The 25,916-nt window shown below is 42.1% G+C and overlaps 1 protein-coding gene across 1 annotated transcript in view; it reads left to right on the forward strand.

The window, feature by feature from the left end:
- The window catches only part of PATJ (PATJ crumbs cell polarity complex component), a 167,885-nt gene that overhangs the window by 49,421 nt on the left and 92,548 nt on the right, over window positions 1-25,916 (forward strand). Inside the window, exons 19-23 of the mRNA XM_081325227.1 lie at window positions 20,090-20,299; window positions 23,074-23,190; window positions 23,916-24,284; window positions 24,494-24,572; window positions 25,602-25,734. Coding sequence (XP_081181353.1) covers window positions 20,090-20,299; window positions 23,074-23,190; window positions 23,916-24,284; window positions 24,494-24,572; window positions 25,602-25,734 — 908 coding nt within the window. The remainder of the gene's footprint in view (window positions 1-20,089; window positions 20,300-23,073; window positions 23,191-23,915; window positions 24,285-24,493; window positions 24,573-25,601; window positions 25,735-25,916) is intronic.

Consider the following 25,916-nt stretch of genomic DNA (forward strand, 5'->3'; position numbering starts at 1 on the left):
CCTGCTACTTGTCCCAGCTTCTGCCAACCTAGCAGTTAGAAAGCACATAAAAATGCAAGTAGAAAAATAGGGACCACTGCGGTGGGAAGGTAACAGCATTCTGTGCACCTTTGGTGTCTAGTCATGCCGGCCATATGACCACGGAGATGCCCTCAGACAAGCGCTGGCACTTCGGCTTTGAAACGGAGATGAGCACCGGCCCCTAGAGTCGGAAACGACTAGCACGCATGTGTGGGGGAAACTTTACCTTTACTGCCTTTGGGGTCTTCTAGAAAGTTGAATTGTGGGGTACAAATGGGACAAACTTCACACATGATTTTGATAATCCCAAAACAGCATGGTATAATTGCGTAAGCCACCTAGAGTAGCCCCAAAGCAAGATAGGTGGCAAATAAATTTAACAAATAATAATATTGGGAGTAAGAAGTTACGTGTTGGTGTTTGGCAGGTGCAGATAGAGAGAAAATCTAAATGCAAAGGGTATGGACCACATGTTTTGCTTCTAAAGCTTCCTGGAAAACTATCCTCTCTTTCCAGCAGCATTTGCAATGTATCATTGTATGTTAAAGTCAGTAAGTGACATCCATTGTGACATTTGTATGGCTGATAACTTAATTTAAAAGTGTTATACTCTGAGATAATTAATGAGCTCTAATATCTCTTTGCTGTAATTACATAATAAATCATCCAAAGTAAAACTCACTTTTGCAAAGCAGGACAGAGGTTTATTGCTAAGAGAACAAAGGCCATATTTGAGGCTTTCTGTACTGTATTTCTGGAATCTTTAGCCATTCCTCACTTGTCTTTGTCTATTCCAGTATACAGTTGCTCACCATGAGCAATGCCAGATGCATTGGGAAGGTGAAGGGAATCCTCAAATGAGTGGATTGGGAATAATTTACTTGCAGGCTTTGGTTTATGGGAATGTCAAAAAGAATCTGCAACTCTATGCATTTTGCACTAATTTTGGAGATGTCCTCTTAGAGGAGTATGACATTTTATTTTCTGGATAATTTGGCTGGGATGTGACAGTTGCAAAACCCTAACTACTTATCTTCCAAACTTCATACAAAAATAAATGCCATTTTAAAAGGAGGAAGATATACCGCACAAACTATTGTAACGTAGCCCCATTAAGTGCTACGTTATGATTTCCATTTATAATTCATACGGTTTCTTAAAGGAACTTTATATTTGGCTGCATTCATGTACTTTGTAGATGTGTTAATTTAATACAGTGGTACCTCAGTACTCATCATTAATTGTTTCCGGAAGGCATGTTGAGTACCAAAAACGATGAGTACCAAACAGATTTTTCCCATAAGGAATAATGTAGTGAGTCACAAGGCAACCAGCACTGAAAAGTTCTAGTTTGTGCATTGAGTGCCAGCAAATGATGAGTACCTGGACAAAATTTCCCATGTCAAAATTCATTGAGCACCAAATTCAAAGCAATTGAGTACCAGGGTACACTATAGTCCAGAACCAAATGGCCAAATAACTAACATGAAACTGTCTTTCATATGTTCAAAATATCTCTCACAGGCTATATCTTTCCTTATGCAGAATGTGCCGATATATGCTGTTGCCTGCAGTTACATCTTCTCAGCATTAGAGGTTTTAATTTTAATTTTTAGCGACCCTAGGAAGAGCAGTCACCAATCAGTAATGCTTGGAAAATTGCTGCATCATTCTGTTTAATGTGATTGTTGAATTATAGTTCTGGTTGCAAGTTAATATCATGGTGTTTTTATTATTATAATCCCTGTGCATTCAGTTTAAATTAAACATGTAAATCAATGTTAATCAGCAGTTCCAGATCTGGCATATAGAAAGTCTTCCTGTCACCAGATTATAGGTCAGGAATGGGTGAAGACATTGCATATTCATATTAATTCTGTTTTTCTTCAGGATTAAGAACATTGCATCTGCACTTTTAATTGTGCTAACTCAGATTTGCAATGGTACCAGGCTTTAAACGTTGCTTGGAAAACCTAGTTAGTATTATAATCCAGCACATTAGATTTATTCCTGTTGAAGAGTAAGAAATTTAATTAGAAAAAGAAAGCATATGATCTTTCAATATCATGGTTTAGGATTATTTAATGCATCTCATTGTCGCGCTGTGAAATTTGCATAGGACTAGATGGTTTATTGGAATCTTGCTTTCTTGTTATGTTTAATCTGTTCAATATGTGCTAATATAAACTGTTCTAGCTATATGAAGAATGTTATTCCATAAAGAACTGAAGACCATTTCATTCTTATCTCTAATCAACATAGTTATCCATTATAATGATTCCTGTGATTGTGTATCCCCTAAATATGTTGAATTTCAATTGTCATATGTTGTAGTCATAATGCCCGTGGATCTGGAAGGCACTAAACTGAAGGATAGTTAGGGTAATCTATTAACAACCTCTACTAACCTTTTAAAAACAGAGTTTCTTGTCCTTCATGTGTTGTGGGCAATTTTAAAAACCTACATTGTACTTCATTAGTGTGTGTGAATGAAATACAGCACGAATTATTTTAGCTTGGGTTAGCTACATTCTCCAAGACCACATTCTCCACTTCAGACAATTCATCTGTTTCTCACACAAAATTTAAACCGATTGGTTTTTTCCTAATTAAAATGCAGAAAGAACTTTAAAAAAAGGATTATTCCTGGTTTGCCTGTCCAACACTTGCTACACTCCACTTTTCCTTGTAGCTTCAATGCTGAATTCCACTTGACTTAGATTTGTTTAGGCAGACTTGGTCACTTATACCTGTAGAGCTCCCTATATTTACATGGAGAGAAACTCTATGTTGCTTCTAGGCTACAGAATGAATATCAAGATTGCAACATTGCAACATTGCAAGTACTTGACTAATCCTGGCAGGTAAATTGGAAAGGATTTTTTTTTTCAAAATCCTCTTCAACTGATTAAGTGCACAATATATGAAACCTAGAATCAAGAGTGGCTGCTAAGTAGTTGATTGATGTGATTATCTGTATGCATCTAAAACTGGGTTGATACAGGTAGTCTCACCTTATAACCACAATTATAGTTGCTAAGCCAGGGAGTTGTTAAGTGAGTCACACCTGATTTTACAACTTTTGCCACAGTTGTTATGGAAATCACTGCAGTTAAGTGAATCATGAAGTTTTTAAGCCAGGGGTCTTCAAACGTGGCCCTTTTATGACTTGTGGACTTCAACTCCCAGAATTCCTCAGCCAGCGTGCTGGAGGCCAGTTGGGAACCATCACAAATGGTGACCAGAATTTTGATCATGGAACCATGGGGAAGTTGCAGTGGTCATAAGTGTGAGAACTGGTCATCAGTTACTTTTTTCCATGCTGTTATGTCAAACGGTCATTAAACGAATGGTTGTAAGTGAAGGGCTACCTGTATTAGATTATTAATGCTAGATAATAAAACAACTACTTCAGATGGAAGAACTAAGATGGCATTAATTTCTTCCTGTGTGGTCTCTAATACAAATCCAGGGAAATAAAGCTGTTCTTCCCCTTGATCTCCATATAATTTTTTTAGTATGCTGAAAAATACAGCTTTAAAAACACGAGCTTTAAAGGTTTATCTGTTTGGCTCTTTGTTTTATAACCTGCTCGGTGGACACCTCGATGGAGCTGAATCAACAGTTTCAGTTTGGTTTAAAAGGAGCAAAGAAAGGGCATGGAATGTCACCAGTGGAAGTGGCAGCTTAGGGAGCCTCTAGATCAGACATGTCAAACTCGCGACATCATGTGACGTTGCGTGACATATCAGAGCTTTTTCCCCATTGCCAGCAATGGGGTGGGCACGGTTTCCTCATGATGCATCTGGCCCACGGGCCGGCAGTTTGACACCCCTACTCTAGATCTAGAAGGAGGAAAGGATAAGCTACTTAACAAAGTCATTTTCTTTTTGTATATATATTATTATTTTGTTAGGGTTAAGGTTAGGGTTAGGGTCATTTTGAAGGGATGGCTGGAAAAGAATTATGACTGTGCCCTAGAGGAGATGGCTTGAGTTATTTTATTTTTGGGGTACATAAAATAGAACTAGTGAAGCTTGAGTATCTAATTTTAATCCTGGAATACTATGAATACAGGATCCAGAATGTCTGTGAATTTTATGTCCCAACCTAGTTCTTTCTCATTTATCCCAATCAATAAGTGATTCATTCTCTTTGTGTAGTTTTCAAAAATAATCGACCTGGGTTCTAATCCATATGGTAGAGTGTTTCAAGTCTTAGCAAAGCTATTGGAAGTCACTTCTGTTTGGTGGTGGTTCATGGAATTACTGCAGGTAGACTTCAATTTACAATCATTTGTTTAGTAACTGTTCAAAGTTACAATGGCATGTAAAAGGGTGACTAAGGACTATTTTTCACACTGCATTCCTATGATCACATAATTAAAATTTGGATGCTTGGCAATTGGCATGTATTTATGATGGTTGCAGTGTCTCAAGTCATGGGATCACCTTTTGTGACCGTCTGATGAGAAAAGTGAATGAAAAAACTGGATTCACTTAACAACTGTGTTACTAACTTAATGCCGGCAGTGATTCATTTAACAACTATTGCAAGAAAGGTCATAAAATGGGGCAAAACTCACTTAACAGCTATCTTACTTAGCAACGGAAATTTTGGACATAATAGTGGACGTACATCAAGGCTACCTGTGCTTGCTTTTATGTTGGCTAATTTTGCAGGTTACATTTTGGTAATTATACAACATCATCATCAAATTCCCCTTCTTTTATATTTCGTGTACAAATGATACATTTCTGACTTGTCCGAGTGACTATGGAGAAACAAATGTGTATGAATTTAAAATACACAGGTCTTTTGGAGGAAGTAATGTTAGATTTAATTTGCAAGCATTCATAGTTTGCAGTCAATGTTCAATAGCAAACGAACACAAATTTTTACTGGATTATAGTAGCATCTGAAAATCTGAGATAGCAACATTCATATTACTGTTGCTTTTTCAAAATTTAACATGATTTCTCAGAGCCCCTGTGATTGAACAAAACTGTCAAGATTTAGTTTCATAAGCCTGAAAAGTTACTGTACAGTATAGTTTATCTGCTAAAATGGTTTCATTTCTTTAGCACAAAGATCATATCTAGTTTAAATTATTGGGTTGAAACTGATGAATAAAAACAAAAGTGAGCTTTATTTCAATTCTATAAGTGACACTGGATTTTTCAGGCCAGCATGTTAAACAGAGAGCAACCTTAAGCACCAATTCTTTTGCCAATTCTGCCTGTAGTTATTTTTCTTTTTTTGTCTTGTATTTTTTTTCTCTAGATCTTTACTGACATTTTCTTCAACAGAAGTCTTGATTAATGCCAGATGTATAGCAAAGCTTTATAAAATTCATTGCTATATTCTTTATTGCAGATCGATAAATACTCATCTTTTATTTTTTAAAGTTTGTCTTTCACTGTTCCAAAAACACCCTCCACCTGGAATGCATTTACACAATTTAAGACTGAGGCAAAGTCATAGTGATAACTCAACAGTTTTACGTTTTTGTTTAAAACCATTGTGTTCTCTTCACTGAGAAGAGGGTAGTCATTCTAAATGAATGCAAAGGCACACACATCCTGTTTCTTTTCAATTTCCATGAGCGAGTTATATAGGTTTAGTTACAATTAGCTCTTATACTGCCCTTTAGTTTTCTGGGTGGTGTACAATAAAATTGCCATGTACAGTTCCTCTGCTCTTGGTTTTCATGTACTAATGTTTTAATACCTTTTAGGTAACCACCAATTTCAGAGAACCTCTACAGTCAAACCTTCCTATTCTAAGCTATTTGTTTATTTAATTTATAACTTATTTTAATGAACAACTCAAGGTAGCAAACATACGTATACTCCTCCCCCCCCCCCGCCGCCATTTTCTCTACAATGACAACCCTGTGAATTGAGTTGGGCCGAGAGAGTATCTGGTCTTCTGGTTTCTAGCCTAGTGCCTTAACCACTAATTATCTACAAGTACAGATTTTAAATCTCTGGCACACTCACAGGCAAACAAATTATACTATCTCCAACATGTTAGCGGTCTATGTGTGTTCATTTTTAGAAAGAAGTATTTTGTTTTGAGAAGGCCTTCCTATTTTTTTCCTTTGAGAGTATCAGATGGATGATTTTAGAATTAATGTACTGCAGAAAGTGTCACTTGCAATGTTTGCCCTAGTTTAGATTTAAGAATTGGATACAAACCAATCCTCTCTATTTACACATTCATACTGACTGCAAATTTCATATTTGCTGTGCTGCCAATCATTGATGTATTGTTTCCAATTTTGAAGCAGGAAACAGGCGAAAACCTGAATCCTAAGATCTGTTTAAAGTGGTTTGAAGAAAAAGCAAAACTATCCTCACAATTTTCTAAAAAGAAAAAATATTGATCCTGGCAACATGATATGAAGCATGCTCTATCCCATAATTCAGTTATCTTATGTACTTATTCATCCGTTGTGCCCATGGAAGAGAAGGAAAGAACAATAAAACAGGATAACAGAATAAAAGAATTGGAAGGGACCTTGGAGATCTTCTAGTCCAGCCCTCTGCTCAAGCAGGAGACCCTATATATCATTTCAGACAAATGGTTGTACAAACTCTCCTTTAAAACCTCTAGCAACAAGGTGTGTGAACTTGCCAAGAAAGTTTTGATTAACTTTTATTTGGAGAAATTTTGGTAACTTCAATCAGAACTTATTTCATTATTTTTTAAGGCCTTCATATCCTATCTTTTCTTAGGGTTCTCAGTACATCAGGTTCTTGTTTCACCAGTCTTGTGAAATCGATTGGCCTGAAAGTGGTGAGAAGGTGTGTAGCTGGGGTGCAGTTGGAGATAATGAGATGATTATGATAAAATTGTTGTCATCCTTTTTAGACAGTAATCCACCAAGAACGCCTTACTTAATGAAGCATTCAGTCTGAACAGAATTTATCTTTTTGTGCTACTTGTGATTTTTTTCGATGTTGTTTTATGTTCTCTGGTTTCTGTTGCAGTTTGCAATGTTCCTTAAAGTTCAGCGTCCCTACAACTGTGTAATGAAATCCAGCAATAGAATTGATGAATTTTCTAGCAATATCAGGATGTGGTTACAGTATGGAGTTTCTTTTCACAGAAATGTTTTATGTGTGACAGACAGGAAGAGAAAGATTTCTTCTAATTTTGTGAGAGTTACATTAGCCAAGTATATGTCAGTATAAGATTGTTGCCAACAATATATGCAACCTTTTAGGGTTAAGTATTAAAAAGTATGGTAATTGTGCGAAGAGTGTAGAAGATACAAACCAGTGAATAAATTGTTTCATACTTTAATTTTCTTAATAATATATTGCGAATTGCAATGCCATTACTACAGTTTCAGACCTTTAATGTGTGTTTTTCTTGGATTTGCAATATAATTTGCAAATAGACATAGACATACTGACAGTAGCAAAAGTGTCCAGAGAATAAAACGGAAGGGACAAATGACAGGGAAATATCTCTTTTGAGGTCTCTTAACTGTTCAGTGTTACAGCTCATCTATATTTGTGGCAGTAGATATTTTGCAACTTGAGTGTTAAGTAGTGGGCTCTTCAGTGCAGGAATGACGACACGAGGCTGAATACAGGATAACTCATACTTTATTACTTGCTAGAACTGTACTGAAGCATGGTCTGCAAGCAGCTGCAATATATAGTCTAGCCCCTCGGCGGCAGCCAATAGGTTTGAACCCACTTTTGCCGCCTGGGGCTAGCCAATTGCAGGACAGGAGACAGTTAGTTTGGGTTGCTGGAGAGCTGTTAGCTGCTCCAGCAACCCATGTGGTGTATCACCAAAAACCAGTACATAACATTGAGAGTGCCAGATTTATAGGAAATATATTTACCCAAACCATAAACACTAGCCTTATCAAGACAATCTTTTCTGAAAGCAACTAGTAAGCACGGGGTTCACCCTTGGCATTTTCTTGTTTGTGCTCCTAAAAATAAATTGTTGAGTAAATACAAATGTTCTCAGGAAAATTGAGGTTTCAGAATAAATAGCATGGACTTGAACTCTGCTGAGGGCTTGCTGGAGGATTTGAAGCTTTCTAAGAATCTATATTGACAACGCTTCTCTAAAACAATGCACAAAATGGTTGCTTTAACATGACAAGGGTTTACGTGCAACATAACCAAAATATATACCTGTCAGATATTAGCCTGCATTAGGTTGGTTCATTGTTCCAGAATGTACCTTTGTCAGAAGTCTGGAACCTTCTGAAGGTAGATTTGTTGCTTTTTTCTACTATGTTTTCCACCTTTGGGTCCCTTCTATCCTTTTCCTTAGAAGCTCTACTGTTCTACTGTCCCATGCCTCATCTTGGCTTCTTCCTTTCCTTCATTAACTTGTATCTCAGCCTGGCAAATCCCATTTTGTCTTATTGCATGTTGGTGCAACTCATCTTGTAGCCCAGATCTTTTGGCAAGTAAGAATAAAATCTATTTTAACGATTGAACACAATTAAATGTTAAGTGTAGAAAAATTGGCTCATTTTGTCTTTTAGTGCCCTCTGTTGGCTAATATGGAAGATGACTATTTCATATCTATCGTCTGAGCAAATTGAGGAAGAATGAACTTTTGGTAATTCACCTACCATAGTGAATGTAGAGAGGTTGGCTTTGAAGGACAGTAGAAGAGCCATTAGCAACAATCAGATAAACAAGGAAATAATTTACGAAAATGCCTCAGAATGCACCCATGCAAACACACACACACACATATATATATCTCAATTCACATGAAGGTAGAAGGAAGAAGAGAAGCAAGTTCAGACCTGCAAGATTATGTTATTATAACTTTTCTCACCAAAGTAGCTTAAGGTTTATGCAATGTCTGTTCCTTTGTCTGGTCTATCTTACAGAGCTGACAGTAATATAAAAAGTATTTGCCAGTTGGTAGTGTACTATTAGCTGCTCTGTAATCTTTTGTTGTTTTATCTAGAGAGGTTTGGTAATAGTAAAGTTAGATCTAGCCATGAAGACACAAAGGAGCAAAATAACATTCAGATTTTTTTAGGGAAAAAAAAACAACAACCCACAAACCACAATCTCTTGTTCAATGAAATGCTACAAAGCTAGGAAATCAGAAGCTAACACAGTATTTCCTGGGATTCGAAAACAAAATAGAAGTAGCATCTATATAATCTATATGTTGAGTTTTATTTCTTTCATTCATTCTTAGTAATGGAATGGATTTACAAATGATAATTTGTCTAAAATATGAATTGCAGTTAATCATAAATGTAGATTAGCTTAATGGAGCAAGTAAAAAAGATAGTGGTAATGTTCTAGTTAAGAATAAGCCATAGTTGTAACCTTAATCTGTGGCTTTTGAGCCACAAAGATGTCCTAATTGCAGCTGCCCACAATGTGTAATGGGGTGGGGGCTGTGGCTGATGATGCATGATGATGGAGCAGCTGTACTTGATTTGAACCCAACTTGTATTTATTTATATAGGGCTTAGGCCAAAATTATATAAAAGACCATCTACTCCCATACATAATTGCATCTTCGGCTGATCCTGCTATAGAAGTGTCAAGATTGGCTTCTACTTCTGCTTTGTTTGAGATGGGACCTATGTTATAGGACAACCTGGAGTTGAGACTGGACTCACATTTTAAAAACTGAGAAAAGGGCTTCAAGCATCTCTATTACAGAAGCCTTTTAAGTTATTTTTAATCCTGTTAGTTTTGAATTTTAAATTGAATTTTAGATGATGCGAATCACTTGGCATCCCAAAATGGAAGAGGAGTCATACACTTTTAAAATAAATTTATAAACAGATAAGGCCCTTTTTTCCTAAACATTTTATGAAGAAAGGACTAAGAAAAAGTCTTTGAACTCAAATGTGGTTCTGGTCCTTTTATTGTTCAATTATCATTTAGCTTTCAGAGTGCCTCTTTACCTTCAGTGCAGTTGCCATTCAGCTGTTTTGGGGACAACCAGTTCTCTGCAGCATTAAGACTGTATCTGCATTAATTTACTGCTCTGTAGCTTTTCTCTTCCTGTACAAGAGCTCCCTCTACTTGAAGTTAATTGGTTTTGTCAAAGCTTGCTAGCTGAACATTTAAAATTCTTTGACTATCTTTTATTAATTTATATTAAAACATTTTAGTAGCAGGCATTATTCAAAATGGAATTTTTGGCCTGTAGAAAAAGGTCTGCTGCTCAATGACCGAAATAAAATGACTAAAATGTGTAAAAAGAGCATCTTATTAATATTATGCTATATGTTTATGCTTATAAAAGTACCAGAGCAGTTTTATCAACTCCTGGATTGATCACTGTGGAAACAGTGATCTAGAGCCTCGTGTCTAGAGCCTAGCCCTTCAGCTATGGATTATTATTATTTTTACATCCATGCTAGGTAATTGTGACACAAAGAAGAAATTTTCCATTCCCAATAGACTAAATAAAATCTTCATTATTCTGGTAACTGACTAGTATTGCAAAGAGTAACAATCAGAATTCAGCAGAGCATTCAAAGGCGTGCTTTCTGTTGATGTACATAAAATTCTTCTAATCATCCAGAAAAAGAGTGATGAGAGTCATTATTAAACTGTTGTGCAAGTCTCGTATCGAAAACAGTATAATAAGACATGGGCCAGTGGTTTGACTGTTCCATCATTACAGCCGCATAACCTTTTGGCATAAGAACACTTCTTAAATCTGCCCTCGAAAATTGCTGACGGTAAAATATTAGCACATAGTAGCATAAAAGCTCTGCACTATTTAGGTACAGTTAATCAAAGCACCTAGCTGGTTTGACATTATTCAGTTGGCTTCCTAGCTCAGCATATTCATTATTCTCTACGTGCAATCTGGGATTCCATATCCAAGATCCTTGGTTTGAATGCAGCATTTCCTATTCTTCTCCAGTCACGAGGAATTTCCTGTCTTTACTTCTGAAAACAAATGGTCAGATCTGAACAATCACAAGTACTCTGACAGCACCATCATAACCTCAATACAATAGTAATGAGGTCAGTAGAAATATGGATTAAGGAAATAATATTGCAAGATAGAAGTTAAATATTTCTATGAGAGAACTTCTGTGAGATCTTTGCAGAGGCCATTCTGTAGATCAGACCTGGGCATTTTGTAGCTCCCAGACTGCATCCGGCCAGTAGGTGGTTCTAGTCCAGACATGTCAAACTCGTGATGTCACATGATGTCACACAAAGTATTGGGACAGTTTTGTCATTGCTGGCAATGGGGTGGGCGTGGCTTCCATATGATGCATCTGGCCTATGGGCTGGCAGTTTGACCTGCATTGGTGGGAGAGGTAGGGAGTCATCATTGGCAGGAGGTGGGGCCTTGGTGGTGGGGATGGGGCATCATGGGGGATGGAGTGTTGGCAGTGTGGCGCCAGTGTGGGTGTAGCATTGACAGCCCTTTACAACAGTCCCAATTTCTCATGTGGGCCTTTGAAAAAATTAATTGCACACCCATTCTATAGGTGAACAGCAACAACATAGCTCAGTGAAAGGGTATTGTTGTGATTCAGGGTCAGCCTGTGGGTTCGGCAGTTGGGTCGGAAGACTCAGAGGAGGAGGAGGGGGGTGTTGAAGAGCTTGCTGATGATGGCCTTGAGGCTCCGCAGAGCCCTCAGCCGGGCCCCTCCCACCTGGTCACGACGGAGACCCAGCTGTGTGAGCCTGACAGCGTGGATGAAGATGACCCACAGCTGGCCCTGTTCAAGGACGCCCGACACAGGAGGCAGTCAATCAGGAGTAAACAGAGGAAGGCAATGGGGCACCTCGGAAGGAGGCAGAGAGAGGCCAAGCCCTGAATTGTATTTAAGGGGAATGTGTGGGAGGGCTGGTTGGCTGAAGGCAACCGCTTGGATAGTTCCTGTTTCATAGCTCCTGTTTCATGGTTGGTGTCTTGTCTTGCTCTGTTTTATGTTAATAAATTTGGTAGGCTTTATTCCAGCCTCTTGCCGTTTGTAAAGGGGTTGTCCCTGCTTTTGCTGCAGGGCCGGTAGCAGGCTGGTACAGAACAGGTATGTGATTTGCATTCAGCAGGGCTTTTCAACCTTTTCACCCATTGTACCACTTTTAGGATATGGCAACATCCGAGTACCACCAGTCGCCTAGCAAGGTGTCAAAAACTTGATGACCAAAAAAAAGAGGAAAAAATTGATGAAGTACAGGTAGTCCTCAACTTACAACAGTTCACTTAGTGACTGTTTGAAGTTACAATGGCACTGAAAAAAGTGCCCCCCCAAACCACAGCCGAGCAAGACACCTGCCTGCCCACCCAGCGGTGCTCTTCCTCCTGTCCAAGGTTTTCATTGTTGTGAGCATTTCTGTTGAGGATTGGCAGTGGGGGTGGGATGGGAGGGTGTTTGGTTTTTATTCCCCTGGTCTGCTGGGTGGTTAAAGCAGGTTGTTCTGAACCAGCCCTCTCCTCGCAACCCCTAATTAAGAGAAGAGTCTGGAAAGCGTCCAAGGCTAAAAGGCTTCTGCCAAGATTTAATTACGCAGTTAACAAAAACACAAGAGCTTGTCTTCTCAAGCGGAAAAGTTGCTTTCAGCAACCAGCCCCTCCCCAAACACTTCTTTTATAGAGAGCTCAGGGCGTGGTCTCCCTGTGCCTCCTCCCGAGGAGTCCCATAGTCTTTCTTTGTTTGTCCCTGCTCGTCTGCCTCCTGCGTCGGGCGTCCTTGAACAGGGCCAGCTGTGGGTCATCATCCTCCGCACTCTCGGGCTCACACAGCTGAGAAGAGGTCCCCGGCTGAGGACTCTGCAAAGCCTCCAAATCATCATCAGCCGGTTCGTTTCCCTCCTCCCCCACATCTGAGTCCTCCGATACATCGGACCCGGCTGTCGGACCCACAGGCTGGCCCTGAGTCACAACACTATCCCGCACCGCAGGGCCCTTCCCTCGGGTCTGCCGATCCGGATGCGGTCGGGATGGGAACTGTTCGTGAAAAGCAGTTACCAACGCAGGGGCATGAACGGCGGTCGCGTCTTCCCATGTGAAGTCCTCCGGCCCGTACCCTTTCCACTCGATCAGGTACTGGAAGCGACCTTTCAGCCAGCGGGAATCCCTGATGCTGGCGACCTCGTACTCGGGGGTGCTGCCTCCATCACGAGTTCCTGATGGGGGAGGTTCCGCTTGGCGAAGTGGACAGGCCGGTTGTTCGGGGACCAACAAGGACCGATGGAAGACGGGGTGCACGCGCAGGGAACGTGGCAGAGTTAAACGATAGGCGACCGGGTTGATGACGGCCTCGACTGGGAACGGTCCAAGGTAACGGTGGTCCAGCTTCCTCGCCGGCCGAGTGGATGGTAGGTTCCTGGTGGACAGCCAGACCCGATCCCCCACCGATAGTGGAGGCGTATCCCTTCTCGACCGATCGGCGAACCTCTTGTAGTCGGCCTTGGCCTTCTCCAGCTGCCGTCGCACCAACCGATGGATCGCCTGTAACTCCGCCATGAATTCGTTCGCTGCCGGCTCCGGTGAGTCCACGGGAGAAAGAGGGAAGAACCTGGGGTGATAACCCACGTTGGCCAAGAACGGTGTCATCTGCGTGGAGGTGTGTTGCGAGTTATTAAAGGCAAACTCGGCTATGGCCAAATAGTCCACCCAGTTGTCCTGCTGCAGGTTAACATAGCAGCGCAGATACTGCTCTAAGATGCCGATGACCTTCTCGGTACCCCCGTCGGTCTGAGGATGATGCGCGGACGAGAGGCAAACCTTAATGTCCAACGCCCGCATCAACTCCTGCCAGAAGCGGGCTGTAAACTGGGCCCCCCTATCGGAGACGACCCTATCGGGAAGGCCGTGCAGCCGGAACACCTGTTGGATGAACATGCGACTAGTGGCGCGAGCTGACGGTAAGCCGCGACAGGGGATGAAGTGCGCCATCTTAGTCAACATGTCCACCACCACAAACACTGTCGTGAAGCCGGAGGATGGGGGTAGATCCGTCAGAAAGTCCATGGACACAGCCCCCCAGGGTCTCTTGGGCGTTGGCAAAGGCTGCAGTAAACCAGGCGGGGCCCCTGTCGCTGACTTGGCCTGCCTGCATGGGACGCAGGAGGTGACATAAGACTGGACATCGTGTCGGACTCGGGGCCACCAGAAAGTACGGGAGACCAGGTTCAGAGTCTTGAACAGGCCAAAATGCCCCGCAGCCGGGTTATCATGACATTGGCTGAGGACGAGTCCCCTGAGTGGCCCTCCTGGAACATAGAGCCGGTCACGATAATACAGGAGTCCATCCGTGACCGACCAAGGCGAATCTGGCCCCACCTCTTCCTTCCGCTGAGCCACCCACGCCTCCTGCTGCTGCGCCTCCCGGATCCGAGCCCGTATATCCACCGGCTCCCGTACCGCAGCAAAAGACTCGACGGGGATCACTGTCCTGGGCGGAAGCTTGTCTTCCACTCGGGTGTACTCGGGCTTCCTGGATAGAGCATCCGCTCTCTGGTTGTGCCCGCTTGGTATGTACCGCACCCGGAAGTCAAACCTCGCAAAGAAGAGGGACCACCGGATCTGGCGTTGGTTCAAATTCCGAGCGGTCTGCAGGCTTTCCAGATTCTTGTGGTCCGTCCGGACCTCGATTTGATGCCGCGCCCCCTCCAGATGATGCCTCCAAGCCTCGAACGCCGCCTTGATGGCCAGCAGCTCCTTCTCCCAGATGGTATAGTTGCGCTCCGAGGGATTCAATTTCCGAGAGTGATACGCGCAAGGGAAAAGGGTACCGTTGGGCGTCGCTGCCTGGAGTAACACGGCCCCAATGGCAATGTCGGAGGCGTCCGCCTCCACGACAAACGGCCGTTGCGGGTCAGGATGCTTCAAGATGGGCTCCTTCATGAAGGCGTCCTTCAAAGCTTGGAACGCCTGTTGTTCGGGGGCGTTCCACTGGAACCGAGTCTTCTTCTGCAGGAGCCGGGTGAGGGGGGCTGTCAAGGCAGCAAAGCCAGGGATGAATGTCCGATAGTAGTTGGCAAATCCAAGAAGTCGCTGAACATCCTTCACGCGACGCGGGGGTTGCCAACTCTGCAACGACTCAACTTTACTTGGATCCATGGCGATGCCCTCAGGAGAAATGCGGTGGCCCAAGAAATCAATGGTCACCTGGTAGAACTGGCACTTCTCCAACTTGGCAAACAGCCGATGTTTCCGGAGGCGCTGCAGGACCTGACGGAGATGCTGATGATGCGCTTCACGCGACGGGGAGTAAATCAGGATGTCGTCCAGGTAAATCACAACAAACTGGTCCAACAGATCCCGAAAGATGTCGTTCATAAAATGCTGAAACACAGCGGGGGCGTTGGTCAGGCCAAACGGCATCACCGTGTACTCGAAATGTCCATAGCGAGTACCAAACGCTGTCTTCCACTCATCACCCGGCCGAACCCTGACGAGGTTGTAAGCTCCACGCAGGTCCAGTTTCGTGAAGATCTTAGCCTCCCGGAGTCGGTCCAAGAGCTCGGGGATGAGGGGCAGCGGGTAGCGGTTACGCACCGTGATAGCGTTGAGTTTCCGGTAGTCACAGCAAAGCCGTAACTCGCCCGACTTCTTTTTGACGAAGAGCACGGGCGCAGACACTGGCGAGGACGAGGGCCGGATGAATCCACGAGCCAAGTTCTTTGTCAGGAAGTCCCGCAATGCAGCCAACTCGGGCTCCGACATGGAGTACAAACGCCCCACTGGGAGAGGCGCATCAGGGACTAGGTCAATGGAGCAGTCGTAGGGCCTGTGCGGGGGTAATTGGTCCGCCTCTGACTCGCTGAACACGTCAGCAAAGTCGGACAGTACGGGAGGCAAGGAAACCCCTGAGGAACCCTCCACCTGGCCGGCACAGATATGGCGGGTGTGGTCCACGCACTGCAAACTTGGGAAGGTGACCAAGTTCTGAGACCAATAGATCTGTGGATCATGCGCCCGGAGCCACGCCAGTCCCAAGACCACGGGGAAGTGCAGATCCGAAGTGACGTAAAACTGAAGGGCCTCCACATGGGTACTGATGGCCATACACACGGGTTGCGTGGCGGCCGTGATAGGCCCGGACAGGAGCACTCGACCATCGATGGTCTCCACAAGCATGGGCGGATCCACCGGACACTGGGGAACAGCCCATTTGGCCACAAAGGCCGAATCCATAAAGTTAGTGGTAGCCCCAGAGTCAATTAAGGCATGGACCGGAATCCCCTCTGGCTTGCCAGGAAGGATCAGTCGTGCCTCCAAAATCAAATGCCGTGGAGGTTCACAGGCACCGTCGGAACGGCGTCGCTCGGCGTGATCGTTGTGGGTCGCCCGATCTTTCACACCGTCTAGATCGGGCTCGGGCCGTATTCCCGATAGCAAAGCAGGGGACTTTCTCGGGGGAGGCTTGGTCACTGACGCCCGCTGACGCTTCTTCGGGCAAGAAGCAGCCAAATGTCCAGGGTCCCCACAGTAAAAACACAACCCCTCCGACCGTCGTCTGTCCATTTCCGTCACCGATAGACGGGACCTGGCGGCACCCAGCTCCATTGGCTCCTCCCTCTGGACTGGGGGCTCACGCACAACAGGGGCGGCAGGGGTCTGTGGGGTGGCACGGCGACTCTTACGCTGCTGCAGCCGGGCATCGATCCGCAGACAAAGATGGATCAGCCCATTCAGGTCTGAGGGAATGTCCACGCGGGCCAGCTCATCCAACATCTCCTCTGACAAGCCATCCTGAAAGGCATCCACGAGCGCAGCCTCATTCCAGGCGGAATCCTGGCTAAGCAGCCGGAAATCGCTGATATAGGCCTGTAGGGGGCGCTGACCCTGCCTCAAAGCTTTCAGACGTCGGGTGGCGGTCTGCGCCTTAATCGGGTCCTCGTACATGAGGCGCATATGGTCACAAAACCCCCCAAAGTTATCCAACAAAGGGCTAGGCTGTGCCAACAGAGGCGTGCCCCAACGAGCTGCATCTCCCGACAGAAGGCTCAACACGAATCCCACCTTATCTCGGTCAGTGGGGAAATCAGCTGCTCTCACGCTGATATAAAGCTGGCATTGTCCCAGGAAGGCAGGAAACAGTTCTGGTTTACCAGCAAATTTATCCGGCATAGCTAACTGACATTTCCTCCTGGGTGGGGGGGCAGCATGTACCTGAGCCTGCAGTTGTGCCACCTGAGTGGCCAGCAAGGTGAGTTGCTGGTTGAGCTGGGCATTCTCGGCAAGAAGCTGCTCCATCGTAGTATTAAGGGGTGGGTGGCTGAAAGCAAACTGTTCTGAACCAGCCCTCTCCTCGCAACCCCTAATTAAGAGAAGAGTCTGGAAAGCGTCCAAGGCTAAAAGGCTTCTGCCAAGATTTAATTACGCAGTTAACAAAAACACAAGAGCTTGTCTTCTCAAGCGGAAAAGTTGCTTTCAGCAACCAGCCCCTCCCCAAACACTTCTTTTATAGAGAGCTCAGGGCGTGGTCTCCCTGTGCCTCCTCCCGAGGAGTCCCATAGTCTTTCTTTGTTTGTCCCTGCTCGTCTGCCTCCTGCGTCGGGCGTCCTTGAACAGGGCCAGCTGTGGGTCATCATCCTCCGCACTCTCGGGCTCACACAGCTGAGAAGAGGTCCCCGGCTGAGGACTCTGCAAAGCCTCCAAATCATCATCAGCCGGTTCGTTTCCCTCCTCCCCCACATCTGAGTCCTCCGATACATCGGACCCGGCTGTCGGACCCACAGGCTGGCCCTGAGTCACAACACTGGTTTTGGTCACTTCACATGACCCTGGGACACTGTGACCGTCATAAATATGAATCAGTTGCCAAGCATCTGAATGTAAATCACAAGACCCTGGGGATGCTGCAACATTCCAGCTGGAGCCTGGCGCTGATCCTGGCGTTTCCACTGAGCCCTGACAGCCCTGCAGCTCCAGCCATCTCTCGCTCATGCTTGTGCGATGCTGCCACCAGTTCAGCTCATTTCCCTCACCAGCTACCACTTTTCTAGGATGGTCACGTACCACCTGCCTTGTGCTAATGTACCACAGGTGGTACCCGTACCACTAGTTGAAAAGCCCTGGCATAGAGGGTGTTAAGCTTAGAATTAGGGAGTGACTACCACTATCCTATCTGGGCTGAAGAAATCAGACTTTCCTATATCTCTTTGCTGTCCTGTAGTGATAATCTGGATGTTTGCAACCCTGATACTGTAGCCTTTGGGAAAAGTGCAAAGAAGAGCAACTAAGATGATTAAAGGCCTGGAGACTAAAACTTATGAAGAACAGTTGCAGTCTAGATAAAAGAAGGACTAGGGAGGACATGATAGCAGTATTTGAGAGGCTGCCACAAGGAGGAGGGGGTTAATTTATTTTCCAAAGCACCAGAAGGCAAGATGAGAAACAATGGTTGGAAACTAATCAAGGAGAGAAGCAACCTGGAATTAAGGAAAAACTTGCTATCAGTGAGGACAATTAACCAGTAGGACAGCTTGCCTTCAGATGTTGTGGGTGCTTCATCACTCGAGGTTTTTAAGAAGAGACTGGACAGCCATTTGTCTGAAATGATAGGGTCTCCTGCTTGAGCAGGGGGCTGGACTAGAAGACCTCCAAGGTCCCTTCCAGCTCTATTCTATTCTAGATTCTACCTTACAGTTCTGCATTCCTCTGGAAATGGCAAAAAAAAATTCTAGTCCTAGAGAATGCTCACAGGTCAGTGTTAACAATCTGGAGCTAAATTGGCCCGTAATATGATTCCACTGCTAATACCTAATAGTAGGATTAAGATCCATGCCCATCATGTTCAACCATCATCTGCTTAAGTGGTTTTGGTCAAATTATTTTCAGCTCAGGTTAACTTACAGCATTATTTTATCGGGAAAAATTGGAGTGGGACAAACATGAGCTTCTGAAGGAAAGTAATTGCTTTGTATGTCATAATTCTCAAGATGGTTCAGATTTCGATCTTAAATAAAAGTAATGGAAACAACAGGATTATCAAGACAAACTCATTATCAGTGAATGAAAACAGCACATATATCTTGGACATTCTTATACATTTGTTGCTGTTTCATATTTATTGGAAGGATGGAGAGAGGTAGATTTAGAAGAATGGGTACAAAGTAGGTTTGTAAATTTCATGTAAGACGAAGAGGAACAAGCTGCCTAAATCCTGAATGCTAAAAATTGAACCACATCGACCAGAATTCGAAGCAATGCTATCCAAAATGGTGGTATAGCCATATTTCTGATGTTACCAAGCTGAAGAAAGATGATTTGTTCACTTTCTTTCCCTGCCACTTGATAATAAGTGTGGCTAATGAAAATCATTGAGCTATGAAAATTGATAGGAAGCATATGAGAAGGAAAAAATATATAGTCTCTTTATATCCATCCACATTGCCAGGCCTAGCATCTCTTCTTCTTTGCAGTAGAAGGGGTCACTTTGAATAATTAAGACCTGAGCTGCTTCTATTCACTTTAAATAATTGAAATGGGAATAAAGCTTCTGCTTTTATTATTGTAATAAAAGCTTTTAAGGTCTCTTTACCTAAAATCTCTTGTTCTGAGGTAAGAGAGCAGTTGTGTGAAATAAGGATAAGTTATGAATTACAGTGCATTCAGATCACATGTTTCTAAATCGTGTAATCACTACTTTGCTTTCTTTACATTTTAGCTAGCAAGTGCTCGAATATTCTCAGCATTTACGTGTCAATGTCAGAATGAAGATATATAAAAATTTGAAGACTGCAGTACCCAATAAGTCTGAGCTAGTGGAACTATTATGAGTAATCCTCTAAATACCTGAACTGTTATACTGTGGCCTGATCATCATCATGATATTCTACTGCTACTTTATTAGGCTGCTGTTTCACATTCAGTTCAGTTTGGTGTAACCACAAGTTATCAGTTCAAGCACATTTTGGCAGTCTTATACCTGCCTTTTTCTTCTTCCTTAACATTTTTATCAATTTGGCTTGGTGCACTTTTTATGTTTTTATAACGTTATAGCACAATCAAGGCAATGTAGTAGCAGAATATTTTGCAGATGAATGAACATATATAGCTGGGAACTTGAAATACCATTTCTACAAACATATTTTTCATCTTCTTGCTTGCTTTTCAGGATCCCTTAGATCCAACAAAGACCGCATTTGTGGTCAGTTCCCTTGTACCATGTGGAGTGGCTGAACGTGGTGGTGAGCTCTTCCCTGGTGACCGCTTAGTCTCTGTAAATGATGTATATTTGCATAATATTAGTCTAAAAGAAGCTGTAGAAGTTCTAAAATCTGTACCACCTGGTGAAGTTCATCTTGGAATCTGCAAACCTTTGGGGGTAAGTGACGTTAAATTTATGTTTTATAACTTGCATTTTCCAGGTCAGTAATGGTTAACATTTGAGCAAAAGTCACCAGGATTTTAACAGAAGCAAAATATATTTGCCATAAATTCTTTGAATGATTTATCCTCTTTCTGAGTTTTGCCATGATTGGAGGTCCAGATGTTGTATGCTAAAGAAACAGGAACATTTTGTCTTGGAGAAATGACGCTTTCCTTTTTTTTAATCTCCTTTTTACTTCAAATTTATATCCCAGTGTTTTGCCTTAATGGATTCTTGAAATAGTTTTTTTTTACCATTTAAAACAAACATATACATTTACAGTTGGATTAAAATAGTAATTCATAAAACAAAACAAGTAGCAGTCATTTAAGAAAACATTGGAGATCACACTAGAAACAATTGACATTGTGGAATGATTAAAAAAAGAGTAAATGCAACTGTTGAGAGGTTTCTTTTTGCAATAATCTATACCAGGGGTCCCCAACCCCCGGTCCATGGACTAGTATCAATCCATGGCATGCCAGCAACTGGTCCGCACAAACAAGGAAAGCCCCATCCGCAGGATGCAGACAGCACACAAAACCACGCCCTCTCCAGTCCGTGGAAAAACCTCTCTCCATGTAATTGGTCCCTGGTACCCAAAAGGTTGGGGACCTCTGATCTATACTACTGTTAAACATTTAGGTAGCCAAAAGCAGTTGACTTAATATCTAGCCAGAAAAACATATAGAGCAGGGCCATTTTTATTGTCCTAAAAGTACTACACAATTAATGATTTTTGATATAGTTTTAAAAGAAAATACACATTTATTTATATACATGTGCACAAACTATATAATAATCAGAGTATGGTTGGCTATAGAATGGCTTGTACTTTGAGGAGTCCAAATGACCCAGCAGTCCCAGAAGAAAAAAACAGGAGTCATCTACAACATACAATGTAAAGACTACAGCAGCCACAACATAGGAGAAACAGGCAGAAGACTAGCAGAATGCATCCGTGAACACCAACTAGCAGTCAGAAAACACGATGAAAACTCTTTAATTTCATAAGATATGACAGACTTAACCATAATTTCAACTTGGAAGCTGTGTCTATCCTGGTCCAAAAACACTAGAAGCCTAGCTAATTGGACATCAATAGACACACAGACATAAACAACATCTACATACTGTGCAAAAGAGACAATCAGCAGGCCAAAATGGAAACAAAAAAAGCCAAACACCTTTATGCTCACCAGATGAGCATAAATTAACACCAAGATTAACATCAAATCAACAACCAAGAAGTAATCAATGCCCCAATGAAGGAACTGCCAAACAAGCTAACAGTAAATACCCCAACCAAAGACTCACCAAGACCCCTTCCACCAATGCTGATTGGCCAAACAATTGGCATATTAAAATGAGAGCAAACCACACTTCTTACTACTACTGATTATGTTTCTTAGTTTGGATAAGAAAATGTCTGCAAGAAAACAAATAGGCTCAGAGGGCACCATGGACGAACCCTGAGCTACAAATGTTCCCCTTTATTGGATTGTACTTTATTTATTTATCAAATTTATTTGCCGATCATTTGTTTGCAATGTTTGCAAGACATACATTGCCACAATTTATCATAATCTCAAATGAGTGAAAACTTCATTTGATACATAAAAATGCAAATATTACGCAACTTTTAAAATATAAGGCGGTTCAGACTATGTTGTTATTTCATGGGTCCATAGTGGTTTCTTTTCAATTATCACAACATAACGGTGGAGTTCTTAATAGTTTCAGATATTCCTAGCTAATTCACTAGTCCCAAAACTTTAAAACATTTATTTAAAAAGTTAAAATATGCTGCTTAAGCCTGTGGAAAGTACAGATAATGATGAGCTAGGAAACTGCCCTGCTGTTTTCCTTAACTTTATTAACATAGGAATTTGTGGGCAGAAGTAATTTAAAGTAGACAGAATAAATTAGTGCACCATAACGATAATTTTATTCTGCCCGTATGTTTGCTTTATTGAATCTAGCAGTTCTTTTCACATGTCTCTGTATTTCCTGTATTAATGTATTTCTTCTTAGGACTGACTGCAGGTAGTCCTCGACGTACGACCACAATTGAGCCCAAAATTTCTGTTAAGTGATACATTTGTTAAGTGATTTTTGCCCCGGTTTATGACTTTTCTTGCTTCAATTGTTAAGTGAATCACTGAAGTTGATAAGTTAGTAACCTGTAGTTAAGTGAATCTGGCTTCCCCATTGACTTTGCCTGTTAGAAGGTCGCAAACTGTGATCACATGACATGGGCACAGTAACGGTCACAAATATGAACCAGTTGCCAAACATCTGGATTTTGATCACATGATCATGGGATGCTGCGAAACTGTGAAAAACAGTAACTGTGAAAAACAGTCATGAGTCAGTTTTCTCAGTGTCGCTGTAACTTTGAAAGGTCACTAAATGAACTGTGGTAAGTCGAGGACTACCTGTGTTAACTTTCCATTTTACTGTCTGCACTTCTTTGGAGTAGCATCCTCTCTACAATAGAGATGAGCAGCTATGGCCCCTTTATAGCCTACGGAGTTCAATTCCCAGAATTCCTGAGCATGGCTGACGCAGGAATTCTGGGAGTTGAAGCCCACAAGTCGTAAAGGGGCCACAGATGCTGATCCCTGCTCCACAAGCTACTTTGTCCACAGGCTGCTTTTTTGCTTTGTCTTCTCTTTTTACAAAGTTGGGGTTTGATATTTTCCTGAACATTGACATTCTTTTTTAAGGGTGAAAATAAACACAATGGGACTTCTTCTGTGGAACCCAAGGGACTTAACAGAAGTTCAATATCTCAGGAATCAATCAATAACATTGAGCCATCAATCCTCCTTGCAGCTCCAAAGGTTTCTATTGGTTTATATTTCTATTACAATAACATTTGTCCTATGTAAAGGCTTTTTCAGGATGAAAGTTGAATTGAGGTACACTAAATGTTTGTTTGAATCAGTTGTAGTCATTTCTAAGAGGTGCCACTCTGTAAATCTAGATGGCAAGAATGTTTCTACAGGTAGTCTTCCAGGTGTGGACAGGTTTGTTCATATTGGCAAAAGTTTGCAACTTGAAAGTTCATTAGTAGAATAATGCCAGTATAGTTGGATAAGGTAAGAGGTAGCCTCATTTCTTTAAAATGTAAAATTATGTTTATAAATTAATGTTTTTTTTAAAAACTAAGGAAATGTTTTATCAGATCTAGCACCTTCTTTCATCTGTTTGTTTATCTGTTTATTTATCTGCCCGCCTGCCTGCCTGCCTATCTCTCTCTCTCTCTCTCTCTCTATCTCTCTCTCTCTCTCTCTCTCTCTCTCTCTCTCTCTCTCTCTCTCTCTCTCTCTCTATCTATCTATCTATCTATCTATCTCTCTCTCTCTCTCTCTCTCTCTCTATCTCTCTCTCTCTCTCTCTCTCTCTCTCTCTCTCTCTCTCTATCTATCTATCTATCTATCTATCTCTATCTCTCTATCTCTCTATCCTCTCTTTCTCTCTCTCTCCCTCACACACACACACACACACACACACACACACATCTTCTATCCACTACTAATTAGCTCTGTTTTGATGTTTTGTGTAGGATTTCAGAAATGAATCTAAAGAAGAACTTGTTGATGAGCCCGTCTTGGAAGAGCTTGCTGATGAGCCAAACTTGGATTTGGGGAGACAGTTTCAACTTATGCAGAGCGAAACAGACATTGATAAAGAATCCTGGGAAATGCATGAGATTCTGAAGCACGTGGAAGAACGTCTCGGTGAAGAACGAGAGATGTTAGTGGATGAAGTGGATGATACGGATCAGGGTTATGAAAGGTGTCCATCAGCAGATATAAGGGAAATATCTTCCTCTCCTGTGGTGGACCTTGAAACTGCAGGACAGTGGGATGAAGAATTAGACTGTGCTAAAATGGTGGAACTGAATCCTGCAAACCATCTTAATACTGAAGAGGTAAGATCATTAAGGATATTCAGGTGCTTTCTTTAGATACCATTAGCATAATACTTAAAGAATCCATAACAGATTTTGGAAAACAGGGTTTAATTAATGATATGTCACTTTTTAAAACCCGGCTTCTGTTAAACTCATCTTTGTTTCGGGTAGCATAGGGCTGAGCTAATGGCTTTCAATTCTGAATTGCCTTTATTTTTCTACTGAAGAATGAAGAAAAGAGTACAAATCATGCACTAGTCCATGGTGTTTCAGTGGAGTACAGCCAAGGAACTCCTATGCCGGATGGTAAGTGAAATGAGCAAGTATTCAGAATGAGTAAATATATTTCTGAGCCAAAATTATCTATGAAAGATCAAGACCTAGCGGGACTTTGGTGGTTGAAAGGGGCTACTATTAAAAAGTGGGTCTCAAAAAAATACCTAAAACATTGCAGAATTTGGGTGTATTATATGTATACGGATGCATCACTGTGGAGAAAACTTGAATCTGCATGGGTCCCAACTGACGATCTATCACATGGACAGAGAAAGCTTCTCCCCAAATTATAGTTACCGATAAAACAGATGTGATTGAGGTTGTTTTAAAGGTTTTATATATCTAATACCAACACCCTGAATCTGTGGAAAACACATCCATATCCATATTGACATATATGTGAATCTATGAGGGACAAATATTCCCAAATATTATAACTGTTCAAACAGGACTGGGGGTTGGGAGTATATCCCATCCAATTACCTTCATTTTGGAAAAAGAAAATATTCAACCACAATGTTTTCTGTTCGTTAGTATTTAGCTTCAGCGTACCACCATTTAAACCTTTATTTATGATCCCAGTTGTTTAGTCTACATTTTTGAAGTCAGATTGTGTGTGCGATTCTCATTCTATACTCATCATCAAATCAATTATTTTAAGAATATTGAATTCTTCGCATAATGCGAGAAGTACTAGAATTTGAAGGCATTCTGCCTATCTCTTTATGCTTTCTCTTGGAAAGTCTAGAGGGCAGATGTACCTTGAATATAACTGTTCTTTTCACAATGATTTTCTATGATTGTTGGATAGAGGAGAGCTGTTCAAGTGAACACTGTTCCCTTTCAAACCACTTAACTGAATGTGCAGAGGCAGGCTGTATGTTGCCTCTCATTCACTTCTCAGTTTCAGTCCCTCATAGATTCACATAAATACTTGAAAAGAGCTAATTGTCACTGTGAACCGAATGGTCTTTTTTAGAAAAGGTTGTCTATTAGTACTCTTACTCTTAAGTAAGTGCATCTGAAAGCAGAGCATAATAATGAATCTCTTCTTCTAAGGTATTGCAAAGCAAGGTGACCCTAAAGAAGATCTATACACTGATGTTGATCGTGAGAGATGCCAAATGAAGAATGAAGATATTGATCCTTCCAGCTCCCAAGATTCTGCCCTACGTAGAGTAGTGCTGTCTAGGTATGAAGTGCTCAGCTAAAAATATGTTGGTAATTTTGATTTATCTGAAAAGAAATAAGAGGAGAAACTATTTTCTCTTACATTATGAGAAATCAGCAACGAGTTGTCAATATTTAGAGTTTTAATATGCCATCATTCTAACTCACTAAGTAGCTATTGGAGGCAATCGTAGGTATATTAAT

This window comes from Vipera berus (genome assembly GCF_964194415.1).
Source record: "Vipera berus genome assembly, chromosome: 3".
In the NCBI taxonomy this organism is placed as follows: domain Eukaryota; kingdom Metazoa; phylum Chordata; class Lepidosauria; order Squamata; family Viperidae; genus Vipera; species Vipera berus.